Source organism: Anthonomus grandis, chromosome 5 (assembly GCF_022605725.1).
Source record: "Anthonomus grandis grandis chromosome 5, icAntGran1.3, whole genome shotgun sequence".
Classification (NCBI taxonomy): Eukaryota; Metazoa; Arthropoda; class Insecta; order Coleoptera; family Curculionidae; genus Anthonomus; species Anthonomus grandis.
The window spans coordinates 34,266,229-34,293,629 of NC_065550.1; the positions used below are offsets into that span (position 1 = coordinate 34,266,229).

Genomic DNA, 27,401 nt, shown 5'->3' on the forward strand with positions numbered 1-27,401 from the left:
TTCTGTTAGATACTTTAGCCTTTGACGGTGTTTCGAAAATCGTAATATTATTATATATATTTATAATAATCCTAATATTTAATAAACAAAAAACTGAATGCACTGGTCAATTTTGAGCACTTGTACTTAAATGTCTCTAAATTTACCAGATAGTATAATACAAGTTTTTAGAAAGTTTTTATTTGTAGATACTACAATTGATACAAATGTATTGCCTGGCACGCATATTCAAGTTGATATTTTGCAGCATAGTTCAAAAAATGGTAAGTGTTTGGTAAATTTTTACAAATTTGCTTTTGCTTGCAATAAAATCTAAATAAGAAATTGAATTTTAAGGAGATATATATTCTTTAAAAATTGGTAAAATTGGTAACACTTGATCTATTCTGGTCTTCGAATAGATCAAGCATATGTCAACAAGTAAGCATATGTGAGAATGATCAACCATATGTTTCTAAATAAAGGAAATTAAAATTTTCTTTTAAACTTTAGTTTTTTTTAAAGAATTTGAATATTCTTTAGCAATTGTTCAAAAATAATTCTACACCTGTTATTTTTAGTGATATAGAACAAATTTTGCTTTAACTGGCTGGTTGTAATATAATGATACAACTTAATAAACTTTTTTTCCATTTAAGAAATTTATTCCTAGTTAAAATATAAAATTAAACGTCCTCCTGTATATCTAAATTCACGTGTTTTTTTTAGGAAGTTTTTTTTTTGAGAATATTAAGGATGGTTCGTTTTGAAATGAAAGCACTGTATAGCTAACTTTTTTGAATGACCCCTTTATGTTTTAGAAGATGGATAAATTGTTTTATATTTCAGATAAACAATTAAAAACTTATTCTCGTAAGAGGCTTCACGAAGATGAGATTGTCGGTGACCAACATGAAAAAGTTAAACTTGTACGTCACAGTCCCAGTCCTCAAAGCACACAGACAGTTCTAAAGTTCACTGTAGATTATCCAGATACTCCATCTTCCACAAAATCTAATATTAAAAAAAAATCAAGAGTTTTAAGTGTTCAGTTAACTTTAAACGTTAACTAACATTAAAAAAAAAAAAGTTTAAAGCTCAAAAAAATAAGTATTTACGCCTTAAAAAGAAAGCAAATCTAGCGTCTAAAAACTTTTTGGCAAATTTACTTAAAGGAAAAAGTACAGCTGTAAAAACACTAATTAACATGCAGTTATCTCCAACGAGGAAAAAAGTTTGGACGACCAATGAGCGACATTTGGCACTTTCTCTTTATTATAAGTCTTATTCTTATTTATCTTATTAAAAGCTTATTGAATTTTTGTTTTGTTTTTATTTATTTATTTTTGTCTCAAAAAAGGATTTTGGTAAGTCATTTATTATTTGTTAATAAAATTTAAGTTGTAAGAGATAGCACCTTCCAATACATTAGTTGACCACCACATTTATCTAGTCATTTATGCGAGATCACAGCGCATTTAAATATCGGCAATAACAAAATAAATAAAAGCGCTGTTATCATCATCGCCCTTGTCTTAAAAAAATAACAACACGGCCGGGTGCCCAAAGATTCCCGCGTCGTTAAACTGCAAATGGTCAATATAGTGCCGACAAAGAAAAACAAAGTTGATGATGGCTCTTTAAGAATGAAGTATTTAGATTTTATTATAAAAGGACACTATATTGCTCAACTTTCCTCTAATTATACCACCTCTATTGACGTCCTGTATAACCGTGATGCGGGGTATTTAAACAAAATGTTTTTTTTTTGTTACTAGGTTATAGTTTTTAGTTGTAACAACTGGTAATTGAGAATTTTCCTGTGTCGCTTAAAACTTAAAATGTGGCCTATTTTCTATTTCTATTAACATCCTCACTCACAACCCCTTACTTTACAGATCTCACTACGCTGCACAATTTTTTAGATATTGAATCACATGACAAAATGGGTTACTTTTTACAAAAAATTATTGATCAAGAAGTTATATTACCATCGGTATTAAGTCTTATGAATTATTTCAATTATTCTTTATAAAATTTACGTGAAATCTACTTATATCTTAAAATTTGTTCCACATATTTTTTGGATATTAGTTTTTAGTTAATTAAGTGCAACGGGCTTTTTATTTAAAAACTTGACCCTCTTGAACACAAAATGGAGGAAACATAATGTTTGTTGGAATTATAACTTGTATTAAACTTTGTTGGTAATTTTGTAAAAATAGCTTTTTATATATATTTTTGTATTAATTTTTAAGTAATTATTTGTTTTTTAAATTTAACTTTTAAGAAATTTCAATATGCCTCCACCCTTAAGTATATCACTTATCACTTGACCACCACATAAATGACACCGTGTTGTATGTTCAAAAAAAATAATAAAAACATAGTTGGCAGCATCATCCCGTATCTTAAAAAAATATCCAACTCGGCCGCGTAACCGGAGATTCCAGCGTCGTTGAAAACCTGACTCAAAGATGCCAAAAGCCAAGTCCACGCAGCTAAAATAAATCGTTCCTAGATTTGACGCTTCGCGGCAGCACCACACGGTGCACGAAACTGAACGGCAATCCGATAGTCGACCGGGTACACTTTTTAACACAGGATTGCGTATCTTCCCAAATATTCAATCAACGGTTTTACACAACAGCACACTATTTTATTAATTTTGACTTCTGTGAATAATTTTTAGTATTTTTGAGATCAAAACCAAGCATGTTTTATTCCGCTTATAGGTCACGTGATACAGGCCCATTCTGAGGCGGTGACATAACCTCAATCTCAATTTTTGACTCGAGTATCGAAAAGTCAAAATTGTGCAAAATTGCAACATTATTTTATACATTAACCGGTTGAGGCGAGAAAGAATAAATACAAAAAGAAGAAACGAACAGGGGGGCGAAGCCTTATTTACCTTGAGAGATTTCCAGCGAAATTCATAAAGTGTTGTGATACCTTACCTTGTAATCTCTTGCCTTTGGTTGCATTATACAGAAAGGTCAGTAAAATTTAATTTATCCCTAATTAACACCTAAAGTATTTATAATATAAAAAGTACTAATTGCTTAAGTGTTTAAGGAAGTTATATTATTTGCGTCCACTTTGGAAGATGCTATTTATGGTACTCAAAAAATATAGAGGAAAAGTGACCATTTAATACTTAATACTATTTATTTATATTTGTTACTAAAAATGATTATACACATCAAAGTAATAATGCAACAGTAACATTAGTTACTTTGGGGCTTGAGGGTTGAACTTTTATTTTAAAGGAAGAGTTAATACGATTGAAGGGCTATCAGTGGTATTTATGCCGCAAGTGATATTGTGAATCTATTATGTGTCTTAGTGGTTAAATCACTTAAGAGTTAAGTATAATATATCTTACAACAATATATTATATGTACTTCTTATATTATTATGTAGTGCTAATTAATACATGTTCATTTTTAGGTCTGCCAACCCTAAAATCATAAGATGGCCTTAAAACATGATTGATTGGTAAGTATGGCTCACTAATATTAACTTGTTTGAATTGTTATTTTGCATATATAATGCATTATCTTAAATAAATATTTTCTCACACAAAATGGGTTTTTCATTTTGTCAGTTGTTATAATGTTAACAGTTCTATGAGGCTCAAAAAAATGCACTTTTATCAGATTACTTGTCATTCAAACAGTTTTCGTCAGATTTCCTCCTCTTAGGATCAGGTGGTGCTTCGGAGAGATACAAACAGTGTTTTCCTGGTGTAAGTTGAAAATGATACGTTGAGGTATTTAAAAAATAATATTGATGGTATCTGTTTGAAGTAGCTCGATTCAATCAAGAATTTATGTGTCTTTTTGGACCCAAGTCTTACTCTGTCTTATAAGATCTTGCAAAGACATTATATATTTACCTAGTGAGATCTCTTCTTGAATTCTCCAGTATAATTTGCTTACATCCTTCACTGATCCATATTAAGAGGCTTAAAAATGTTCCAAGCAAGTTCATTTGCCCGTTATGCTCTTATGAATAGTTTTAACTCCTTATCACACAGAAGGCAATTGTACAACACAGAACAACCTCTTTATTAACAGAATTACTTCTACAGTGAATAGATTTGCCAAAGATCTTTGAACATCTGTATGTGCCATTTTCAATAGTAAACTCTGATTGTATTATACGGATCTACTTGGAAATAAGTACCAATAGCAAGACTGATAAAATTTAAAAAAAAAAAACATTTTTCAAACTGTTTCCATTTTTTTTAAATTGTTAGCTTCTTGTGTTGTGACTGTGTGCCCTAGTAGTCAAAGTATTTGGATGTTCATGTATTTAATTATAAATGGTAAACATTTATATGTACGTCATAGTATTTACATTAAAAAGAAGTTCTTTTGGGTAAAATCAATTTTTTTATATATAATTTTAAGGATGTATTTTTGAATTATATTTAACTTGTATAAAGCTTTGTTATAGGGTCCTCTCCAAGCAAATTTGAAAAGTCTCACTCAATACTGTAATACTATATCTGCAAAATTTAGAAAGTTGTGTTGACTGGCTGCATTTTGAAGATTGTTTTCTTCGCACAGTTGTTCCAGTATCATATTCCAAGAATCATTTTGGCACTATTGTAAACTTAGTTTTATTTCTGAGTTGTTTGGAGTAAAATTTGAGCATTGAACAATCTGGATCTAAACCCGCATGCACCTTATTGAGTGGCAATTTGTATTTTTTATCGGTATCAATGCAGAATTTTTTTGCTTGACTATCACAATTCATTGTTAGGTGACTTTTTGCATAAAATTTGCTGTTTTGTACAACTATATTATTTCTGTAGTGATATCCCTGGCCGATATATGCTATCATAGACTGGTAAACGTTCCCAGTCCATGTATACTGTTCTTTTCCTTATCATTTTTATATAAAGGCCTGAACATTCAGAACAGATTGTTCCAGTCCTATTTTGTTTATCAATTGGTTGCCTTAGGTATGTTATTCTAAAGATTTCTGCTTTACTGGTACATTTATTCTGACTTAAATTAAATATTGATGTATGATGTCACGTCAATTATTAATATGTACTTGAAATGTTATTCAGAGTGTCCATTTAGTACTCCCTTCCTCCATTGTGGCTATATTTTTGAAGCCAAAAAATTCAATTGTTTATTTGTATGCAGGGGTTGGAAAAAGCTATACTTTAATATTATTTTTACTTATACAGGGTGTTCACATAAGGTGTGGTATAAGGATTTTGTTTTTTTTGTTAAAATTTGTTAAAATTTAAGCAAAATGATGTATTACATGTTTTACTTGATTTTTTTTAAAATTATTATAGGGTAGTTTGAACTTTTTCTTTTTGTTTCTGTAACTGCTATTGATAGTGTAGGTTAAGTTATGCTGATTTTAGTTATTAATTATTTATAGGTTTTGGTTAGTTTACATATTAAAAAATTGTGTTATAATTTACTTTATGCACAAATAGGTGTTTACACATCATAGGTGCATGTCAAACTATGTGTCTTTTAATAACTAGTAAGAATTTGTAAATCAATTTTTGTACCAGAACCAAGTTGATTAAGTTTGAATCTGAGTATTTTAATCTATCTATTGCCAAGATCTATCATATGACATACATTTTTAGTTAGGTTAACCATAAATTTTTTTAAGGAAACATTTTAAGGAAAAACATCTTAAAAAGTTAACAGGAATGTAAAAATCAACAACAAGTATCTAGTTATGGCTCTGAAGCCTCTTAAAGTTGAAATAAACCAAATTTCAACTGCCTTTAATTCAAAAACTACTTGATTAAAGTATGACATTCATGACATCATTTTTTTTAGAATTTTACGAAGAATCTAAAAATCAAATAACATATAAAGTCTTCCATCAAAAAAAAAACATACATTTCTACTACCACGCCTTTTGTGAACACCCTGTATAAGTCACAATAATTTTAAGATATTTTCTCATCCCCTCATACACAAAAAGAATTTTTTTGCTTCAAAAATACAGCCTCAATGAAGGAAGGCAGCATCAAATGGACACGCTGTATATGTTAAAAAACAATGCTGTAATCTTTTTTAGGTGTTTAACGATGTGGCGTAAAAACGCGACCCCAAGGGTCATCAAAACCCTAACCACACTCAACCGTCGTGCCTCCCAAGCAGCCCAAACTAAAACCCCCGAAATCCAGAACCAAACGGACATCCTTACCATAAGACCCAATGAAAAAATCCACGGTTTCATAGTAAAAAAAGTGAAAGATATCCCGGAATTCCGCATTAGAGCCATTTACCTGGAACATGAAAAAACTAAAGCGGAATATTTGCATCTATATAGGGACGACAACAACAATTTGTTTTCGGTGAATTTCAGAACGACTCCCAAGGACAGCACCGGATCCCCGCACATTTTAGAGCATACGGTCCTGTGCGGCTCCAAAACCTTCCCCGTGAGAGATCCCTTCTTTAAAATGTTAAACAGGTCTCTAGCCACCTTTATGAACGCGATGACAGGGTCGGATTATACGATTTACCCGTTTAGCACGCAAAATTATTCGGATTTTCGGAACTTGCAACGCATTTATTTAGACGCCGTGTTTAATCCGGTGTTGAGCGAGCCGGATTTTATGCAAGAGGGCTGGCGACTGGAACATGCGGACATAAACAACCCTAAATCCGACCTGCTTATTAAAGGGGTGGTGTACAACGAAATGAAAGGGGTGTTTTCGGAGAACGAGAACATATTTTGTCAAAAATTGCAAAACTCCATTATGCCCGACCATACTTACGGAGTAATCTCCGGGGGGGACCCCATGGTCATCCCCAACCTAACCTGGGAGAGACTCAAACTGTTCCATAAGGAACACTATCACCCGAGCAATTGCCGGTGTTTCTCTTACGGGAACTTCCCTTTGATGCCCTCGTTGGAATATATTAACGAGGAGTATTTTACTAAATACGCATACTCCCAACCGACGAACACGGTGGTCCCTAAGCAAAAACGCTGGCTGGAACCTAAAAGGGAACACATAACCTCCAGGTTCGATCCTATGGGGGAAAGTTTCGAGAAGCAGAACACTATTGCCATCGCCCTATTATTATCGGATTGTACGGACGTTTACGAGACATTTTTGATGCAGTTTATAACTGAATTATTAGTGAAAGGTCCGAACTCTGCCTTTTATAAGACCCTTATCGAGCCAAACTTTTCAAGCGGTTTCACCCCTTCGACCGGATTGGATGCCAGTTGTCGCGACACAGTTTTCACCCTAAGCCTAAAAGGGTTGAAAGTCGAGGACTTTGAAAGGGTCGAGGACACTTTTAATAGAACCATTAATGACGTGATCAAAAAGGGTTTCAATCAGGAGCACGTGGAATCGGTGCTGCACAGCTACGAGTTGTCGCTGAAACATGAAACCAAAAACTTCGGGTTGAATTTGTTGTTCGGTTTGACCGCCTTGTGGAATCATTCCTCGGAGGTGTTCGCTGCCCTAGAGGTCAACGGTTTGATCGAGAAACTGAGAACGGAAATGAAAAATGATCCTAAATACTTGCAAGAGACGGTGAGGAAGTATTTTAAGCAGAATCCTCATAGGTTGGTGCTCACCATGTCGCCTGATATGGAGTACGAAGGGAAACTCGAGAAGGAAGAGGCGGAACTTATAAGGAAAAAAGTGAAATCCTTAGGAGATAAGGAGAGAAAAGATATATTTGAAAAAGGGAAACTGTTAAAGAGCTTACAGGAGGCCCCGCAGGACACCAATTTGCTCCCCACTCTGGTTATGGACGACATCAGTTCCACCATAGAAAAAGTCAATAAGGTCAACGTGAGCATTAATAACGTATCCACCCAAATTCACAACGTAAACTCAAACGGTTTGGTTTACTTTAAATCGGTGATTAATACGAGCGATTTGTCGCAGGAGCAGCAAATGCTTTTGCCCCTGTTTTGTTATATTATCAATAAAATGGGCACGGACAAGATGAATTATAAGGAGTTCGATAATTTGGTGAACAGGAAGACCTCTGGGTTGAATTTTAACGTGCATATCGCGGATAGTTTGTATCATCTGCATACTTATGAGCCGGGTATTGTTTTGTCCAGTCATTGTTTGGAGAAAAACGTGGATGGGATGTGGGAGGCATGGGCGCAGCTGTTGAATATAACCAGGTTGGATGATGTTGACAGGTGAGTTTTTTCCAGGTATTTATTTGATTCTGATTACTATGAGGGAATTTTGGGTTAGTTTCAAGTCGAGTTTTCAGGCAGTTGAACTATGAACTGTCCAGTTTCTTCCAGGCAGTTGATTTTTTTCTAACTGAAAATAAATTCAATTGATTGTGGTTGTAATAGATTTTCTTGCATCCAAAAAATACAATACTGCAATTCTCAGTGAAATTAACACAGTGTACAAGCAAATTCTGATGTTCAATTCCAAACAACCGAGCAACAACTTATCAAGATAAAATTTAAAAAAATTTAATGATGCCAATTTCGGGACAAAACAATATGCGACAAATTAGTAGTTGCTGTTAGCAAATAATTTAAGGTGAAAAAATGATAACCAATTCATAGGAAAGATGTAATAGAATTCGTTTGCTTTCTATGTAATATCAAATATTTCAGAATTATAGATTTAGGTAGAAAATTGATCAAATTGTGGAATACTTTTTATGATAATAGCAAAAGACATGTAGATGACAAAAGCAAATATTGAGCAGCTGGTAGTTTTAGGTTGTCTTAATTAATTTATAAATTATTAAATAGCCATACACAAAGAAATAACTATGAAATTTTAAAAAAATTATTTAACTGTTTGGAAAACAACCAGAAGAAATTACTTCAACTGCCTAGAAGAAATGTTGTATTTCATGTTCTAGACAATTTTTTATATGTTTTAGTTTTTTCGAATAAAACATTAATTTTCAATTTTATTCCAGGCATTTGGAGGTTTCCTTGGCTGGAACATTCAATAAAGTAATTAATATTTATCGTTTAATTTAAAAATTATTTTACAATTCCAGGCAGTCAAGCTGTAGAGTTCTTGCTATTTCAGACACTTTAATTAAAATTATGCCTCAAATGCCTGGACTAATTAATTATTTAATTTAATTAATTAGTCCAAAATCACTTAACATTAATTAATTTAAGTGACGTAAGTCTAGGCAGTCGAACTATAGATTTCATACTATTCCAGACACTTTAATTAAAATTATGACTCAAAGGCCTGGAATAATTAAATCATTCATTTAAAGTTAACATTTGAGTTAAAATTGTTTTGAAATTCTAGGCACTTGAGCTGTATATTATTTTTTAATTTTAATTAAAATCATGTGTAATAACTGCGTTAAATATTTAATTAATAGCAAACGCTTAAGTTAAATTTATTTTACAATTCGAGTTGTATATTTCTTACCATTTTAGACACTTTAGTTAAAATTATGCCTCACATAATTAATTAATTAATTTATAGTTAAGTTGAAATTACTGAATTCCAGGCAGCTAAATTATATATTTTTTTAAAAATGCCAGGCATGCCTAACTGGCTGAAATATTTAATTAATTATATGATAGTTAACGGTTCACCTAATTTTTTTTTTAAATTACAGATTGTTGAGCTGTTAATTCCTTACCATTCCAGGAACTTTATTTAAAGTTATGCTTCAAATGCCTGGAATAATTAATTAATTTATCAATAAGGTTTCAATTTCAATAATCATTGTTCAAGTTCATTGATCCAATTGATTCCAAAAAATTTTTTTCTGGATTATTGGGACACTTCTTTTGTTTTAATTCTGGATAATTAAAAAAAAAATCAAAATTGCGTCTTTATACTACTAAGAATCTACTTGAAACTATTACTAAGTTTACACGTGACATTCATGCGAATTAGAGGAAATAGATTTTACACCACGATTTTAAGAGAAGGTTTCAACGTTGACGTTGTTTTTCATTGCCAACCTAAATAACTTGAGGAGATTGAGTAAAAATGTGGGTGTAAAAAAGTGGAAATTTTTTCTTGCTATCTTGGTTTTCAAATTTTATTTATTAGTTGGCAACTATGTAATTGTTTTACGGTATTCAAAGCTATGACTGTATGTTTGCCTGGAAGAAATGTTCTATTTCATATTCCAGGCAGTTGAAGTGATTCTTTTCAATTGTTTTCCAGACAGTTGATATAATTTTTAATTTCTTCCAGGCAGTTGAATACTCAACTGCCTGGAAGAAATGTTATATTTCAGACAATTTCTTAAATGTTTCAGTTTTTTGGAATAAAACAATAATTTCTAATTTTATTCCAGAGATACGAAGTTATTTTGTATATTATTGGCATCTATTCTAGTAATTTGCAATGTGTTCTGGATATATACAAGGTAATATTCCAGGCATTAAAAGTTGGAATTTAGGGTTCTTTCATTTTTTTTCTATATTGTTGGGACACTTCTTTTTTCTTCAATTCTGGATATTTTTAATTTTTTCAAAATTGCTCCTTTGAACTACCTAAAATCGTGGTTTAATTATAGATCCTTGGAACTATTACCAAGTTTACACGTGTCATTCATGCGAATCAGAGCGAAAACGTTTAAGAGTTTGTTTACACAACGATTTTAAGAAGAGGTTCCAACGTTGACGTTGACGTTGTTTTTTCATTGCCAACCTAAATAAATTATTAATAAATAAATATCTTGAGGAGATTGAGTGTAAAAAAGTGAAAATTTTTTCTTCCTAACTTGGTTTTCAAATTTTTGTTAGTTGGCAGCACTGAAAATTAATGCGAATTTGAGACTTGTCCCGTATACACGGAATCTTAATGCGCATTGCAGAAAAATCATCCACATATTTTAAACGTTTTAAATTAATGCGAATTAGGAACGCTTAAACGGTTTACGAGTGTCTACACATATGTTTTATCTTAATTTGCATTTTGCGTTAACCGTTGCGTGTAAACGTGGTATATATTTCAAATATTCCAGGCTTTTAGGGGATTTTTAAAGATATTTCGGGGTCATTTTTCTTTTCGGAATGTATTAGACGGAGAGATGGTTACGTAGGTCGACGGGTCACCCGGTAAACGTGAAATTTTGTTATATACAGACTCGGTTGTTACTGACATAGCAAGGGGCAGACCGTCAGAACTCGCCCTGGACGGAATAAGTGAGGGTAGGGGGTTGAACATGTAATTTTTTTTATGAAAATTTTTTGATTAGGTACAAACTGCACTACACAAACAAACTGCTGCTAACAGTTTGCACTAGTATAGGAGACGATATTAGAAAATAGGAAAAAAATTGTCAGAAGTCTACGCGGAAGATAAAGGGTCGTCAGATGTCGGTAATGATGCAAAAATTTTCGCAATAATTTTGTCATTAGGTACACTTCTGACACTAATTTCATAATTCAAATTGAAATTACCTGCAAGTCGTCAGAAGTCCAGGTGGAAGAATAACGGAGATATTATTAATAATATGAGTGTCGGCGCTCCACTCCCACCTTCATAATATCTCGTATTTTAATATTTTTGTCAACAGGTTCACTTCTGACAATTTGAGAACATAATTTACAATGTTTGAACATACTATTACTCAACTGTCAGAAGTAAATTCGGAAGACATTGCTAATTATTAATAAATTAATAATTCAAAAAATTTAAAAAAAATATTAATTTTATTTCATTAGAGATTTTAAATATTTAAGGCTCATTTATATTTTTTATCGTATAGTTTCGGTGAAATAATTCATATCGGAGTTGATTCACTTTTCAAATGCACTCAACTGCTTGGAAGAAATGTTATATTTCAGGCAATTTCTTACATATTTCAGTTTTTTGGAATAAAAAAATAATTTCTAATTTTATTCCAGACATACGATGTTATTTTGTATATTATTGGCATCTATGACAGTAATTTGCAATGTGTTCTGGACATATACAAGGCATATTCCAGGAATTTAAAGTTGGAATTTAGGGTTCTTTCATTTTTTTTCTATATTGTTGGGACACTTCTTTTTTTTGAATTCTGGATATTTTTAATTTTTTCAAAATTGCCCCTTTAAACTACCTAAAATCGTGGTTTAATCCCAGATACTTGAAACTATTACTAAGTTTACACGTGACATTTAGGCGAATTAGAGCAAAAACGTTTTGGAATACAACGATTTTAAGAAGAGATTTCAACGTTGACGTTAACGAGCTGTTTTTCATTGCATTAGGAACGCTAAAACCGTTTACGAGTGTCTACACATACGTTTTATCTTAATTTGCATTTTGCTAATGCGCGTTAACGGTTGCGTCTAAACGTGGTATATATTTCTGTTATTCCAGGCTTTTAATATTCCAGCTTATTTCAGAGTATTGGGCTCATTTTCCTTTTTGGAATAAATTTTTAATGTCTTCCAGGCAGTTGCATCTATGCAATTGATTTTCTGGTATTCAAAGCTATTGCTGTATGTGTGCCTGGAAGAAATGTTTTATTTCATATTCCAGGCAGTTGAAGCGATTCTTTTCGATTGTTTTCCAGACAGTTGAGATACATTTTTAATTTCTTCCAGACAGTTGAATTAAATCACAGTTGAAATGCACTCAACTGCCTGGAAGAATTGTTATATTTCAGGCAATTTCTTACATATTTCAGTTTTTTGGAATAAACGAATAATTTCTAATTTTATTCCAGTCATACGAGGTTCTTTTGTATATTTTTGGCATCTATTATAGTAATTTGCGAAGTGTTCGGGACATATATAGTAATATTCCAGGCATTTAAATTTGGAATTTAGGGTTCTTTCATTTTTTTTCTGTATTGTTGGGACACTTCTTTTTTTTAATTCTGGATATTTTTAATTTTTTCAAAATTGCTCCTTTAAACTACAGAAAATCGTGGTTTAATTCCAGATACTTGAAACTATTACTAAGTTTACACGTGACATTCATGCGAATTAGAGAGAAAACGTTTTGGAATTTGTTTATACAACGATTTTAAGAAGAGGTTTTAACTTTGACGTTAACCAGCGGTTTTTCATTGCATTAGGAACGCTAAAACCATTTACGAGTGTCTACACATACGTTTTATCTTAATTTGCATTTTGCTAATGCGCGTTAACGGTTGCGTGTAAACGTGGTATATATTTCTGTTATTCCAGGCGTTTAATATTCCAGCTTATTTCAGAGTATTGGGCTCATTTTCCTTTTTGGAATAAATTTTTAATGTCTTCCAGGCAGTTGCATCTATGCATTTGATTTTCTGGTATTCAAAGCTATTGCTGTATGTGTGCCTGGAAGAAATGTTTTATTTCATATTCCAGGCAGTTGAAGTGATTCTTTTCAATTGTTTTCCAGACAGTTGAGATAAATTTTTAATTTATTCCACGCAGTTGAATTAATTCACAGGTCAAATGCACTCAACTGCCTGGAAGAAATGTTATAATTTAGGCAATTTTTTACATGTTTCAGTTTTTTGGAATAAACCAATAATTTCTAATTTTATTCCAGTCATACGAGGTTCTTTTGTATATTTTTGGCATCTATTATAGTAATGTGCGAAGTGTTCGGGACATATATAGTAATATTCCAGGCATTTGAAGTTGGAATTTAGAGTTCTTTCATTTTTTTTCTGTATTGTTGGGACACTTCTTTTTTTAATTCTGGATATTTTTAATTTTTTCAAAATTGCTCCTTTAAACTACCGAAAATCGTGGTTTAATTCCAGATACTTGAAACTATTACTAAGTTTACACATGACATTCATGCGAATTAGAGAAAAAACATTTTGGAATTTGTTTACACAACGATTTTAAGAAGAGGTTATTTTTCATTGCCAACCTTAATAATTTATTGATAATTAAATAAGTTGAGGAGATTGAGTAAAAATGTGAGGGTAAAAAAGTGTACAATTTTTCTTCCTATTTTGGTTTTTTAATTTTAATTAGTTGGCAGCACTGAAAATTAATGTGAATTTAGAACTTGTCCCGTATACACGGAATCTTAATGCGCATTGCAGAAAAATCATCCACATATTAAAAACGTTTTAAATTAATGTGAATCAGGAACGCTAAAATGGTTTACGTTTTATCTTAATTTGCATTTCGCCAATGCGCGTTAACGGTTGCGTGTAAACATGGTATATATTTCAAATATTCCAGGCTTTAAGGCGATTTTTAAAGATATTTCGGGGTCACTTTTTCTTTTCGGAATGTATTTCCAATTTATTCCAGGAATTTGAATCTATGTAATTGTTTTTCTAGTATTCAAAGCTATTGCTGTATGTGTGCCTGGAAGAAATGTTCTATTTCATATTCCAGGCAGTTGAATTAAATCACAGTTGAAATGCACTCAACTGCCTGGAAGAATTGTTATATTTCAGGCAATTTCTTACATATTTCAGTTTTTTGGAATAAACGAATAATTTCTAATTTTATTCCAGTTATACGAGGTTCTTTTGTATATTTTTGGCATCTATTATAGTAATTTGCGAAGTGTTCGGGACATATATAGTAATATTCCAGGCATTTGAAGCTGGAATTTAGGGTTCTTTCATTTTTTTTCTGTATTGTTAGGACACTTCTTTTTTTTATTCTGGATATTTTTCATTTTTTCAAAATTGTTCCTCTAAACTACCTAAAATCGTGGTTTAATTATAGATCCTTGAAACTATTACTAAGTTTACACGTAACATTCATGCGAATTAGAGCGAAAACGTTTTAGAATTTGTTCACACAACGATTTTAACAAAAGGTTTCAATGTTGACGTTAACCAGCTGTTTTTCATTGCCAACCTAAATAATTTATTAACAAATAAATATCTTGAGGAGATTGAGTGTAAAAAAGTGAAAATTTTTTCTTCTTATCTTGGTTTGCAAATTTTTATTACTTGGCAACACTGAATATTTATGCGAATATTTATACATGGAATCTTAATGCGCATTGCAGAAAAATTATCCACATATTTAAAACGTTTTAAATTAATGCGAATTAGGAACGCGAAACCGGTTTACGAGTGTCTACACATACGTTTTATCTTAATTTGCATTTTGCTAATGCGCGTTAACGGTTGCCTGTAAACGTGGTATATATTTCAAATATTCCAGGCTTCAAGGCGATTTTTATAGATATTTCGGGGTCATTTTCCTTTTTCGAATGTATTTCCAATTTATTCCAGGAATTTGAATCTATGTAATTGTTTTTCTGGTATTCAAAACTATTGCTGTATGTGTGCCTGGAAGAAATGTTTTATTTCATATTCCAGGCAGTTGAAGCGATTCTTTTCGATTGTTTTCCAGACAGTTGAGATACATTTTTAATTTCTTCCAGGCAGTTGAATTAATTCAGAGTTCAAATGCACTCAACTGCCTGGAAGAAATGTTATATTTCAGGCAATTTCTTACATGTTTCAGTTTTTTGGAATAAACGAATAATTTCTAATTTTATTCCAGTCATACGAGGTTCTTTTGTATATTTTTGGCATCTATTATAGTAATGTGCGAAGTGTTCGGGACATATATAGTAATATTCCAGGCATTTGAAGTTGGAATTTAGGGTTCTTTCATTTTTTTTCTGTATTGTTGGGACACTTCTTTTTTTTTAAATTCTGGATATTATTAATTTTTTCAAAATTGCTCCTTTAACTACCGAAAATCGTGGTTTAATTCCAGATTCTTGAAACGATTACTAAGTTTACACGTGACATTCATGCGAATTAGAGCGAAAACGTTTTGGAATTTGTTTACACAACGATTTTAAGAAGAGGTTTCAACGTTGACGTTAACGAGCTGTTTTTCATTGCATTAGGAACGCTAAAACCGTTTACGAGTGTCTACACATACGTTTTATCTTAATTTGCATTTTGCTAATGCGCGTTAACGGTTGCGTCTAAACGTGGTATATATTTCTGTTATTCCAGGCTTTTAATATTCCAGCTTATTTCAGAGTATTGGGCTCATTTTCCTTTTTGGAATAAATTTTTAATGTCTTCCAGGCAGTTGAATCTATGTAATTGTTTTTCTGGTATTCAAAGCTATTGCTGTATGTGTGCCTGGAAGAAATGTTTTATTTCATATTCCAGGCAGTTGAAGTGATTTTTTCAATTGTTTTCCAGACAGTTGAGATAAATTTTTAATTTATTCCAGGCAGTTGAATTAATTCACAGTTCAAATGCACTCAACTGCCTGGAAGAAATGTTATATTTCAGTCAATTTCTTAAATGTTTCAGTTTTTAGGAATAAAACAATAATTTCTAATTTTATTCCAGAGATACGAGGTTCTTTTGTATATTCTTAGCATCTAGTATAGTAATTTGCGAAGTGTTCGGGACATATATAGTAATATTCCAGGCATTTGAAGTTGGAATTTAGAGTTCTTTCATTTTTTTTCTGGATTGTTGGGACACTTCTTTTTTTTCGAATTCTGGATATTTTTAATTTTTTCGAAATTGCTGCTTGCTTTAAACTCATTAAAATCGTGGTTTAATTCCAGATACTTGAAACTATTACTAACTTTACACGTGACATTCATGCGAATTTTTTTTCAGAATTCCCTGTTTAAATGCACTAAAAGAAACTGGGACAATTTTTATTTCAACTGCCTGAAATTCTTAAGTATGTTGATAACTGCCTGTAATCTGACTGAAAATATTACTTAAGTTGCTTGAAAAAAAAACGAAAAATGGAAAACCTCTTCAAAGGACCAAATCCAAAAAAAAGCTACTTACAACATTCTCAAGAAACAAAAACGAGAATATTCAGAGAATCTGGGTCAGTACCCCAGTAGATTCTTGTTCAAACTTGAGTTTAAATGCTCCCAAGGTGACCCAAGTGACCCAGTTCCTGAATATTCTGTTTTTTGTTTCATAAGAATATTATAAGTAGTAGATTTGGCATTTTGAAAAGAGTGATTACATTTTTTCAGGCAGTTATAGTAATATTTTCTGTCATATTCCAGGCAATTGATTTCAATATCCTGTTTTGTTTTATATCACCCAAAAACACCCTTAAATCATTTAGACTATAATAATCCAAGAATTCTATTATAATATTCTAGCATAACCAACCGATGATCTATTAAATTTTAGATGTAGAATGCTGGCTCAACTGTACATGGCGAATCTCACCCACGGTATCACCGATTCCGGACACAGTTACGCCATGCAAGCGGCCTCCAGCCTGGTATCCGGATCCGCTTATCAAGTGGAACTCCTGTCCGGACTACAGCACATTTCCTACATGAAAAGACTGATCCAGACCTCGAATTATAAGGCGATGCTAAGGGAAATCTTGGATATTGCCAGGCTGTTGTTCGATAAGAAAAAAATGAGGTTAGTACAGTGATATTTGTGCCTATATTTGTAGTCTGATTTTTTTAGTTCTATTATCCCGTTATAGTCCAGTGTTTTCGTTATGTTGGTGATGGAAATAAGACGCTGGTTTAGTTATTTCAAAATTTAAAAAAAAAATCGATGATACCCACACTTTGAAGGTCGATATCTCGGCTTCTATAGGCAAATTTGCACGGTTTTGTCTTAGTTTCGCTCTTCCTAGTGTAAAAAGACCATCTCCAAGGTCGTAGCTCTCTTATTAGTTGAGATCTCGCCTTAATCGCGGATAAATTCATTATTTACTAAAAATTTTAGACCTATATCATGGACGCACTTTTTTCAATAACTGAACACACAATTTTAAATTGATTCCGAGGATATTAAAGAACTGAGACAGGGATATATACCGACCAAAAAGTCGAGATTTTGGCTCTCCTAGGACCTATATAATAATAATAATATTAACGTTTATTAATCCGCATATACTTATGTTTACAAAGCTGTAGAAAAAAACATCATTGTAACAAGAAATGACAGACAAACTGCGGATTAAAAGGCATAATTTCAGCTTCTCAATGCAGTTGAGGGCTGTTGTAGCCTATAAAGTAGAATAATTTATCCAAAAAAAGTATATAATAGTAAGTACCCAAAGAAAAATAAATAAATAATGCACAAAAATCGAGGAAACAGATTTAAAACATTTTTACATGAATAAAATGGAAAAGAGAATACACAAAAATAAAAACCTATAACAAATCCAAAATTTTTAAATGCTCTGTTTTAAATAGTATTCTGGAGCTTGGATTTCATGCATTTTCGGAAGCCGTTTGTCAGTAATATATTTATTTACTACAGATGCAATAGTATAAGAAACTGATCGTTTAAAAATTTCATATGCTGGACGCAGGTTAAAAATAAGCGAAGAATTATTATAAAATGAGTGTTTTCATACCTAATTACATACACTGCAATAGAAAAACACAATTTTAGAATGACACCAAAGATATTAACGTGCTGAAAAATTAATTAATGAATTTTCCTAAGGTGAAGGACAGTTTAAGCCTATTGTCATTGGCGACTACCGTCAAATTAATAGGGTGAATATATAGAGACATTAGTAACTTGCATGCAAAATTTGGCGAAAATTAGTATAATTTTATTAAAAAAAAATTTAAAAATATTTTTTTATCTTCCTTAATTTTGAGTTTTCGAAAAAATTGTATAAAAGTTTGCTGCCTTATTGCGCCGAAATCCTGACGCGTAATTATCGGACACCCTGTATATACACAGAAAGGTTAAAAGGTAACCAGGGATAATGAGTAATTGTAATGGTTCTCCGACCATTACAATTACTGCTATTTTAATAATTGTAAAAGATAACGATCTCACGATTTCCTCTTTTTAAAATGCGCTCCGTAAAAATTGTATTCGTACAGAACTAATTTCTAGTTACTTTTTTTGACTTCTAATAAGTCAAGTTTATGAAACTTCAAGTCAATTTTGCATGATCTTTTTAAGCAAAATTTAAAAAAGAGAGATCGTTTCTTGAAATCAGAATTGACTAATTAAACTACATTATTTGTAATTTATTAGCAGGGATATGTCTGAATAAGTCGAGATTTTGGCTCTTCTAGGACCTACATATATCCTGGACGCAGTTTAAAAATAAGCAAAGAATTATTATAAAATGACTGATTTCGTGGATGTTTCAACTCTTTTTCGAATAATTGTAAAAAAAAAATATCTAAAAAATCGTATCGTATTTACAAGGTGGTTTTTAAGAAGGTAGTTAGCAACCCTATCATTTCTTATTTTTTTAAAAGGTGGTTTGATACATCAAAATGTAACGTAAATATTATTGTCCTGAAAAATTTTAAAAACTATCGTTGAATATTTACTAATTGTTACCAATAACCAAAGGAAGAGAAAGTATACTCAAAGTCTCACAAATCAAGCGTCTATTTAAAGGGTTAGGGCATCATTGAACCTAAACAAAATTATCAAAATTAAATATTAACGAACAAAACATTAATTAACAGAAAAGGCATATCTAATCTAAATACAAAAACTACACACTTACTCTCACTAACATAAATAAAAATATAAAATATAATATTATGTCTACAACATCGTGTACCGTTATTGACTAAAACATGAACTTTAAAACGCCAAATATTAGCGAAATTCAGTACATTTTATACAAAATTTTCGGTGATATTTGGCATTTTAAAGTTCATATTTTAGTCAATGACGGTACACGATGTTGTAGACATAATATATTTTATATTTTTATTTATGTTAGTGAGAGTAAGTGTGTAGTTTTTGTATTTAGATTAGGTATGTCTTTTCTGTTAATTATCATTTTGTTTCTTAATATTTAATTTTATTTAGGTCTGATGATGCCCTAACCCTTTAAATAGACGCTTGATTTGTGAGACTTTGACTTTATGTATATTTTCTCTTCCCCTGGTCATATATCTAAGTCTTTTTAAGAATAATTGAGGATTATTTTGTTACCAATAAACCTAATTTTTATTTTAAAAAAATTTAACGTTTTTGAAATAGTACCTTCGAAGAACCAACCGTATACCTAATTTAAATAAGTAAGTTTAAAATGTACATATACAGGGTGGTCCGGTTTCGACGGCGGAAAATTAAATGGCCGACGGAGAACGAAAAAATAATAAGTTTGCTATTATAAATAATATTCGAAAAATGTTTCGTTAAAAAATTACAGGGTGTCAAAATTCTAATTAAAAAAATCAATTTTTTTTTATTTTTCTTAAACCACTTTAGATATTTTAATGAAATTTGACACGTTTAGACAGTTAATCAAGATGCATCTTTTTGTGCAAAAATTAATAATTTTGTTTACCAGTGGCGTGTGTGCGGGCTGATCTTCATTCAATTTTAATTAAAAAAATGATGTGCCACTGTTTTTTTTTTAATTTCTTTTTTTTTATGAAATCCTTGCTTAAATTAAAATAAAAAACATCTCTTTACTTTTTGTCGTACGACACACCGTTTGCGAGTAAAAATGCTGATTTATAAAAACACATAAGAAGATAACACATTTAATTCGTTTAAAAACAATAACAAAATAAAAACAATTAATAATTAAAGAAGTTGTTCAAAATGCAGCCCACGGACCTCAATACATTTTCTATACCAAGTTATTAAGGAGTTTATTGCAGCCAGTAGCACAAAATTTTGATTTTGCATGTCATTACATGCTTCCTGAATTCTTAAGATTAATTCCTCTCTGTTAAATACGGGATTAGCGTAAACTTTATCCTTAATGTTTCCCCAAACGTAAAAATCTAGTAGATTAAGATCCGGTGACCTGAGTGGCCAGGGTATCCTTTTGTGGACACTAACATTTTTTTTGTATAGAAGCTTTAAATAATCGTGCTTTAATTAACCTACCGCTACCTTCAGAATTTACCACTTGCAATTATTAATACAAGGGATAATGCGCTAACTTTTAAAAGTAGTGCGCTAGATATAAGTTCTCTGCGTTAACATTTTGAAGAGAAAAATCCAACTAGGAGGGCCAACTTAATTGACCTCATTTTTGTTTGGGTTTAAAAAAAAAAAAAAAACATTTCTAATTATATCCTAATATAACTCGATATTTTCGTAATGTAAGAGATGGGAAGGAATGACTTTGTTCTTTTTTTTTTTTATGGCCTTGTGTCGAGAAGTTCCTACCGGAACAACGGTATTTATTCATTGGTTTACTTAATGTTTTCTAAAAACTTATATCTTACTCTCTATCTGCTTAAATCAATTATTTTAATATCTGTATTAAATGCTTGTTTACTTTTATATACAGGGTGTTCCTTAAAGAGGTGCTAATATTTAAGGGAGTGATTCCTGGACCCATTTTAAGAAAAAAAGTTCCTATGAACATATGTCCTTAACGTCTTAACTTTTGAAATACAGGGTGTTAAAGTTTCAACAAAAATCATCAGTTTTTCAATAATAACTTAAACAATATTGTAGACATTTTTTATGACTTTTGGTACATGTATTCTATGCATCAAGACGCATTTTTTGATGTACAAACATTTTTTTTTCTCTGCCAGTGGCGTCCCTACAGGTCTTCTATTGAATGTAAAAAAATACTACGCCAGTGCTTTTTCTTAAAATAAAAATTATTTTTAAAATCCTCAATAACTTTTTAGCAAATTTGATCCTTTGGTTTTTTTTGTCCATGGCGCATGGTTTTCGCTTAAAAAAATTAAAAAAAAAATTATTTCCCTAAAAATCTGATGCGGTGTGAAAATGTTTGTTCGTCGATTGCAAGCAAATTAAGGGATCAGATTTATAAATAATTTAAGAAATACTCATGTTTTTTAACGCCTTTAAAAAGTAAATAATCTTAATCGAACATAAGCTTAGATTCATATATTCGTATTGGTGTTAATGCAAAAAATACATTTTATTTAAATATTAATAATCTTTGTCCTAGTATAGCAATACTCGGCAGAACACGTTTGCAAATTTTATTACAATAGGATAAAAGCTTTATTTAAGAATAGTAATCTTTTGATACAAGTTTTTAATTGTATTGTTAGTTGGAAGTAACTAAACTTGATATAAGTATAGCTTATACGTTATTAATAATGTGCTAGTCTTAAGAAAATGGAACTATAATTTTGAATTTGAAATACGCATCTTCAAACAAACCGCTAAATACTTACGCTTGTATATTTTAATAAGAATATAAAATTTGCTGTATCATCGAAGTTGAAAAATGCGATACAAATTAAAAAAACAAAAGGTACTTTCGCTCACTATCTAATTTTCAATAGTTCTTCAATGGATTGATTAATGAATTAGGTTAGGTAAAAAAAAAACTCAAATATTATGCCATTTATTTAAGTTTTTTTGTCAACCAGTCATTAATATAAATGATAATGTTGGCTAATGGTCTCCCCCGTACATTAATATAATAACATAATATAAGTAAAGATACAGTAGGTATACCATATAATATACCTGAACTGAGAATAATTCATAACAAAAAAAATGTTATTCTATTTTAGGGTTTTGAGAATGAATTTGCATTAAAACATTTTAAAGTAACACTCCTCCATAAGGCATTTACATGCAGCAAAGAAAATTTAAAAATGAAATAAACAGTTTTTTCCAATTAAGAAAAAATTTATAAATTTCAAAACAAAAAATATTTAAAATTTCAGAACACACGGTATTTATCCAACAAACTGATTTTATCAAAAAAATAGTACCTACGCGCTTAGTATTAAATAATGGATTAAATATAAATCAATTAAAATATGCTCCATTTCGATTGATAGCGATGGCAGCCATGCAACGTGTATCCGGCACCGGTGTTATGGATCACTTTGAACAAAGAACCAGAATAACGTAAACGGAGAAACCAAAACTGGATTAATCTTTATTACATCCCTCTGAAGGGTTAATTGCATTGAAGGGATCAAATAACACTCGTGGAAATCACAAACTACGTTTAAGGCAAATAATTAAACAAACAATTTAAAAGGGAAAATGAAAACTTACCGAATCGAGCCTAAAAGAAATTTACTCGCTTCTGCTATTGGTCGAAGTTCGCAGTAAGTGTTTACTTTTAAATGGACCCAAGTATAGCAAATATCGGGTGAAATAATTTGGCATCTTGCAGATAATTAATTTAATTAATCTGTTGTTCATTTAAAGAAAGGTTAATTATATCTGCTTGAAAAAAGTTCATTCTTGATTTAAGAAGAATAAATATTTATGTGAAGGCACTGAAAATATATTTGTGAGAACATTATATGTGATTATAATAACAGGAACTTTTCACTTAACTGCAATATTTTCCCTAATATTAAATATAGCTTGTTCATGAACCATTACAAATTTATTTTGATTTAAAATAAGATTAACTTCAAATTTTAAGACAAGCATACATTTGAAAATAAGATTAAGGTGTTCTTATCTCAATGTTGTTAAACTAGATTTAAACATAATTACAATTAATTCAAGAAAGAAGATTTTTGTGCATATGGACAACGAGCTGGCTTTTTAGGAAACTAATTTTTTTTTAAGCGAAAACCATGTGTCGGACAAAAAAAACCAAAAGATTAAATTTGCTAAAAAGTTATTGACGATTTTAAAAATAATTTTTATTTTAAGAAAAAGCTGTGGCATAGTATTTTTTCACTAAAAATATTCTATAGAAGACCTGTAGGGACGTCACTGGCAGAGAAAATATTTTTTTTGCACATCAAAAAATGCGTCTTGATACATAGAATACATGTACTGAATTTAATGTCTTTAATATTGTTTAAGTTAAACTTTAACACCCTGTATCTCAAAAGTTAAGACGTTCAGGACATTATGTTCATATGGACTTTTTTTCTTAAAACGGGTCCAGGAATCACCCCCTTAAATATTAGCACGTCTTTAAGGAACACCCTGTATCTACTACCTAATAGGAAAGACCGTGGTATAGTTAGGTAAAAATCGAAAAAAAAATCGATAGTAGTAGCTGTTTTTGTCAAGATTTTCTTGTTTTTTTTTAATCAATGATATAAATAAGTAAATAAATAAATAAATAACTTTCAGGGTGGCCCTAAATATATCCCCAGACACCCAATCGACGATTCTCCGTTCATACGAGAACTTCCTCATGGGACTCCCGGGTAGCAACAAGACAATCGGCCAAGAAATCCGCGATAACGCCTACATCGTGGGAAAGATCTGGGCCCCCACGGACTCCGTGAACTGTCAGCACCACATCCTAAACGTCCCCGTGAATTTTTGCAGTAAAGCGGTACTGACGACCCCGTACACCCAACCCGATCATGCCGCCCTAAAAGTCTTGGCGAAATGGCTCTCGGCTAAATATCTACATCCCGAATTGCGTGAGAAACGGGGGGCCTACGGGGCCGGGGCTCGCCTTATGCCCGACGGCGTTTTCTCCTTTTTCAGCTACCGAGATCCCAAGAGTCTCGAGACCTTGGACGTGTTCGATGACTCTTTTAACTGGATCAAGGAGCACGTGCACCAGCTGAAAAGTCAGGAGTTGACCGAGGCTAAATTGGGGGTTTTTCAGGCGGTGGATGCGCCCATACCGCCCGGCGCCAAGGGTTGCGACGATTTCTTAAAAAGACTGACCGCGGACGTGTTGCAACGACACCGGGCCGATATTATGGCCGTCGATCAGAAAGGGATGGAAATAGTCGCCGAGAAGTATTTCGGGGATCAGAACATTTTGAAGTCGGGCAAAGTGATTTTGGGACCGAAGAACGAGACGGATATGAGCGCGAGGAACAGCGAGATTTGGACCGTGGTCGATAGTGCTTAGTTGGACTTTTTGTTGTTTTGTTTGTACTGAATAAATTTGTGATTTTATTATTTTTTTTAAGGTGTTTTTTATATGAGGACACATTCAAGTTTTTTGAGCATGATTAATGACATCAGAGCCAAAAATGATATTAAAGAAATAACGTGTTTATTCTTGCTGGACTGTAGTAAAGCCTTTGACATCAAAGATCATAGATTACTTTTAGCTAAATTACAGTACTCTGGGTTTTCAAAAAATACTATTACATTTTTTAAAATTTTATATTGATTAATCCTTTTCTAGGTCATTAAATCAATTTTTTTATTTTATTCCTGGCAGATGGAGCTTGTTTGTTATTCACTTTAAGCAAATTCTTCTAAAGAAGCTTGATTTTGTTAAATATTAACTGCCTGGAATATTATCGTAATTTTCTATCTCTTCCAGGTAGTTTAGGTCTCTATCTTTTTCTAGGTAAGTAAATCAGTTTTTTATTTTATTCCGGGTAGTTCAAGGTTTTTTTTTTTATTCACTTAAGGACAAATTCCTCAAAAGAAGCTTGATTTGTTAAAATGTCAACTGCCTGGAAGATTGTCGTAATTTTTTTATCACTTCTAGGTATTTTAGATCTCTCGTTATCTTTTTCTAGGTAGTTAAATCTTTTTTTTGTTTTATTCCTGGCAGATGGACCTTGTTTCTTCTAAGGACAAATTCCTCAAAAAAAGCTTGATTTTTTTAAATGTCAAGTGCCTGGAAGATTATCGTAATTTTCTATCACTTTCAGGCATTTTAGATCTCTCTTTATCTTTTTTCTAGGTAGTTAAATCATTTTTTATTTTATTCCTGGCAGGTGGAGCTTGTTTCTTATTCACTCAAGGACAAATTCCTCAAAAGAAGCTTTATTTTTTTAAGTGTCAACTGCCTCGAAGATCATTGTAATTTTCTATCACTCTCAGGCATTTTAGATCTCTCTTTATCCTTTTCTAGGTAGTTAAATCTTTTTTTTAATTTTATTCCTGGCAGATGGAGCTTGTTTTTTATTCTCATAAGGACATATTCTTCAAAAGAAGCTTGATTTTATTTAATGTCAACTGCCTGGAAGATTATCGTAATTTTCTATCACGTCCAGGCATTTTAGATCTCTCTTTATCCTTTTCTAGGTAGTTAATTTTTTTTTTATTTTATTCCTGGCAGATGGAGCTTCTTTCTTATTCACTTAAGGACAAATTCCTCAAAAGAAGCTTAATTTTTTTTTAATATCAACTGCTTGGAAGATATAAATAGTCCAATTAGGATTTAAAGGTCAATATCGGGTTTTTATTGTCAAGTCATCACTCATAATTTATTTGTCCATATTTAATTATTCTTATTGCCGGTTTTTTTTAACAACCATTATTACAGGTCCATTATTTTTGTTTCCTTATAAAGTAAATTGGTTTGAAATAGTCGATTTCTTTCAAATGTGATTTTTAGTATCGATTTTTAAATGAGATTAAACCAACGAATTGTTTTAAATATTTAAAAGTTGAAACTAAACCTCTAATTTTATTGGTCAACTGCTTTAATTGTAAATCCCATTTAAGATGGTGGTCTACAATAATACCCAAATATTTTATGAACGGTGTTACAGGAATCGACAACGATTAGTAAAGCACCTATTTGGGGAAGATTTCTGATGTAAGAATTAAAACTAATAATTTTTTTTTGCGTCAAATAACTGTTGATAATTTTATTGGCTACGACCCGAATGCCGCAACTTCTTAATTTTTTTAGTATTGAGTGGTTAACCGCGTTAAATGCTTTTGATAGATCTACAAATATACCTAAGATTGGTTTATTTGCATCCAATGCGTTATACAGCTGTTCCGTTAATTTAATAATGGCATCGTCGGCGTCGGTTGACGTCTTTTCCCGAAACCTACATTGGTTTGGGGATAAGATCTTATTTTTTTTTAAAAGTTATTTACTCTTTGTCTCAAAATTATTTCAATTATCTTGGATACATTCGAAATAAGGGAAACTGGTCTTAAATTATTCACATCATAACAATGCTCATTTTTAGATAAGGGTATAACAATGCCCATTTTTAGAATATCAGGAAAAACATCTGTACTAAAGCATAAATTTAATTATTATATTATTATTATTATTATAAAGTGTTTTTTTGCGATTTCTACATAAGCATTTGGCATCATTGCATCAGAGATGTTACAAGCAAACAAACGGCACATAGTTCCACGGCAATGCTAATTCTAGACGTTCAATGTTCTAAGTTAACAGTGCTTTAAAAAATTGAGTTCTTTCACGGAAAATCATATTAAAAAACTAAATGCTTTGAAGTCTTGTTTGCTGTTTGTAACAAACAATAAAAATCAATTAACTGATGTTTTGGATACCTTGGAAGGGGTGAAGCTATACCCATTGTTGTTGAGAAAAAAAGTTTAGTAGTGGTAATTGACTTAACTTTTACAGCACATGTTAACAACAAGATTAGGGCCACTATTATGTCTGATTAAAAAATCTACATTAGTACACAAACATGCTAGCACCAAAAATAAAATATTGACTATGTGAAGTGCTTGATTTAACATTGCTCGATTACGGAGATATGGTGTATGGTGATTCTTTAACGTACCAATTACATCACTCCTTATTCAAGTTCAATTTTAAATATGAGCATTAGAGGAAAAGTTTATATGTATAGTGTGTGCGTAGATAACTCTGTGACTAGAATTATGTCTGAGGCAGATTTAGCAAGGCTCCAACGCTCAGGAAGCAGCTAGAATTCATGAGGTATATTATTCTATTAATTATTTTTC

General features: G+C 31.5%; 1 protein-coding gene and 1 long non-coding RNA gene across 3 annotated transcripts; both read left to right on the forward strand.

Moving 5' to 3' along the window:
* Positions 1-19: 19 nt before the first annotated feature.
* LOC126736652 (uncharacterized) lies at positions 20-1,302 on the forward strand. Its single transcript, XR_007660711.1, has 2 exons — positions 20-263; positions 829-1,302. It is a non-coding gene; the product is annotated as an uncharacterized LOC126736652 (long non-coding RNA).
* A 1,320-nt stretch (positions 1,303-2,622) lies between these two features.
* On the forward strand, positions 2,623-24,661 carry LOC126736010 (presequence protease, mitochondrial). Of its 2 annotated transcripts, XM_050440191.1 has the most exons (5): positions 2,623-2,977; positions 3,433-3,480; positions 6,052-8,157; positions 17,028-17,270; positions 23,865-24,661. In XM_050440191.1, exons 2-5 carry the CDS (start codon positions 3,470-3,472, stop codon positions 24,604-24,606), a joined length of 3,102 nt encoding a protein of 1,033 aa, XP_050296148.1. In that variant the 5' UTR covers positions 2,623-2,977; positions 3,433-3,469; the 3' UTR covers positions 24,607-24,661. The 2 variants fall into 2 exon arrangements, with proteins under 2 accessions (XP_050296148.1, XP_050296149.1); XM_050440192.1 differs by lacking the exon at positions 3,433-3,480 and having other exon boundaries at positions 2,627-2,977.
* The last annotated feature ends 2,740 nt before the right edge of the window (positions 24,662-27,401 follow it).

Bases quoted from the DNA above. Each gene is read 5' to 3' on its own strand.
- LOC126736010 (XM_050440191.1), top strand. The intron at 8,158-17,027 runs GTGAGTTTTTTC...ATTAAATTTTAG, and splicing joins AGGTTGGATGATGTTGACAG to ATGTAGAATGCTGGCTCAAC. The intron at 17,271-23,864 runs GTTAGTACAGTG...AATAACTTTCAG, and splicing joins TTCGATAAGAAAAAAATGAG to GGTGGCCCTAAATATATCCC.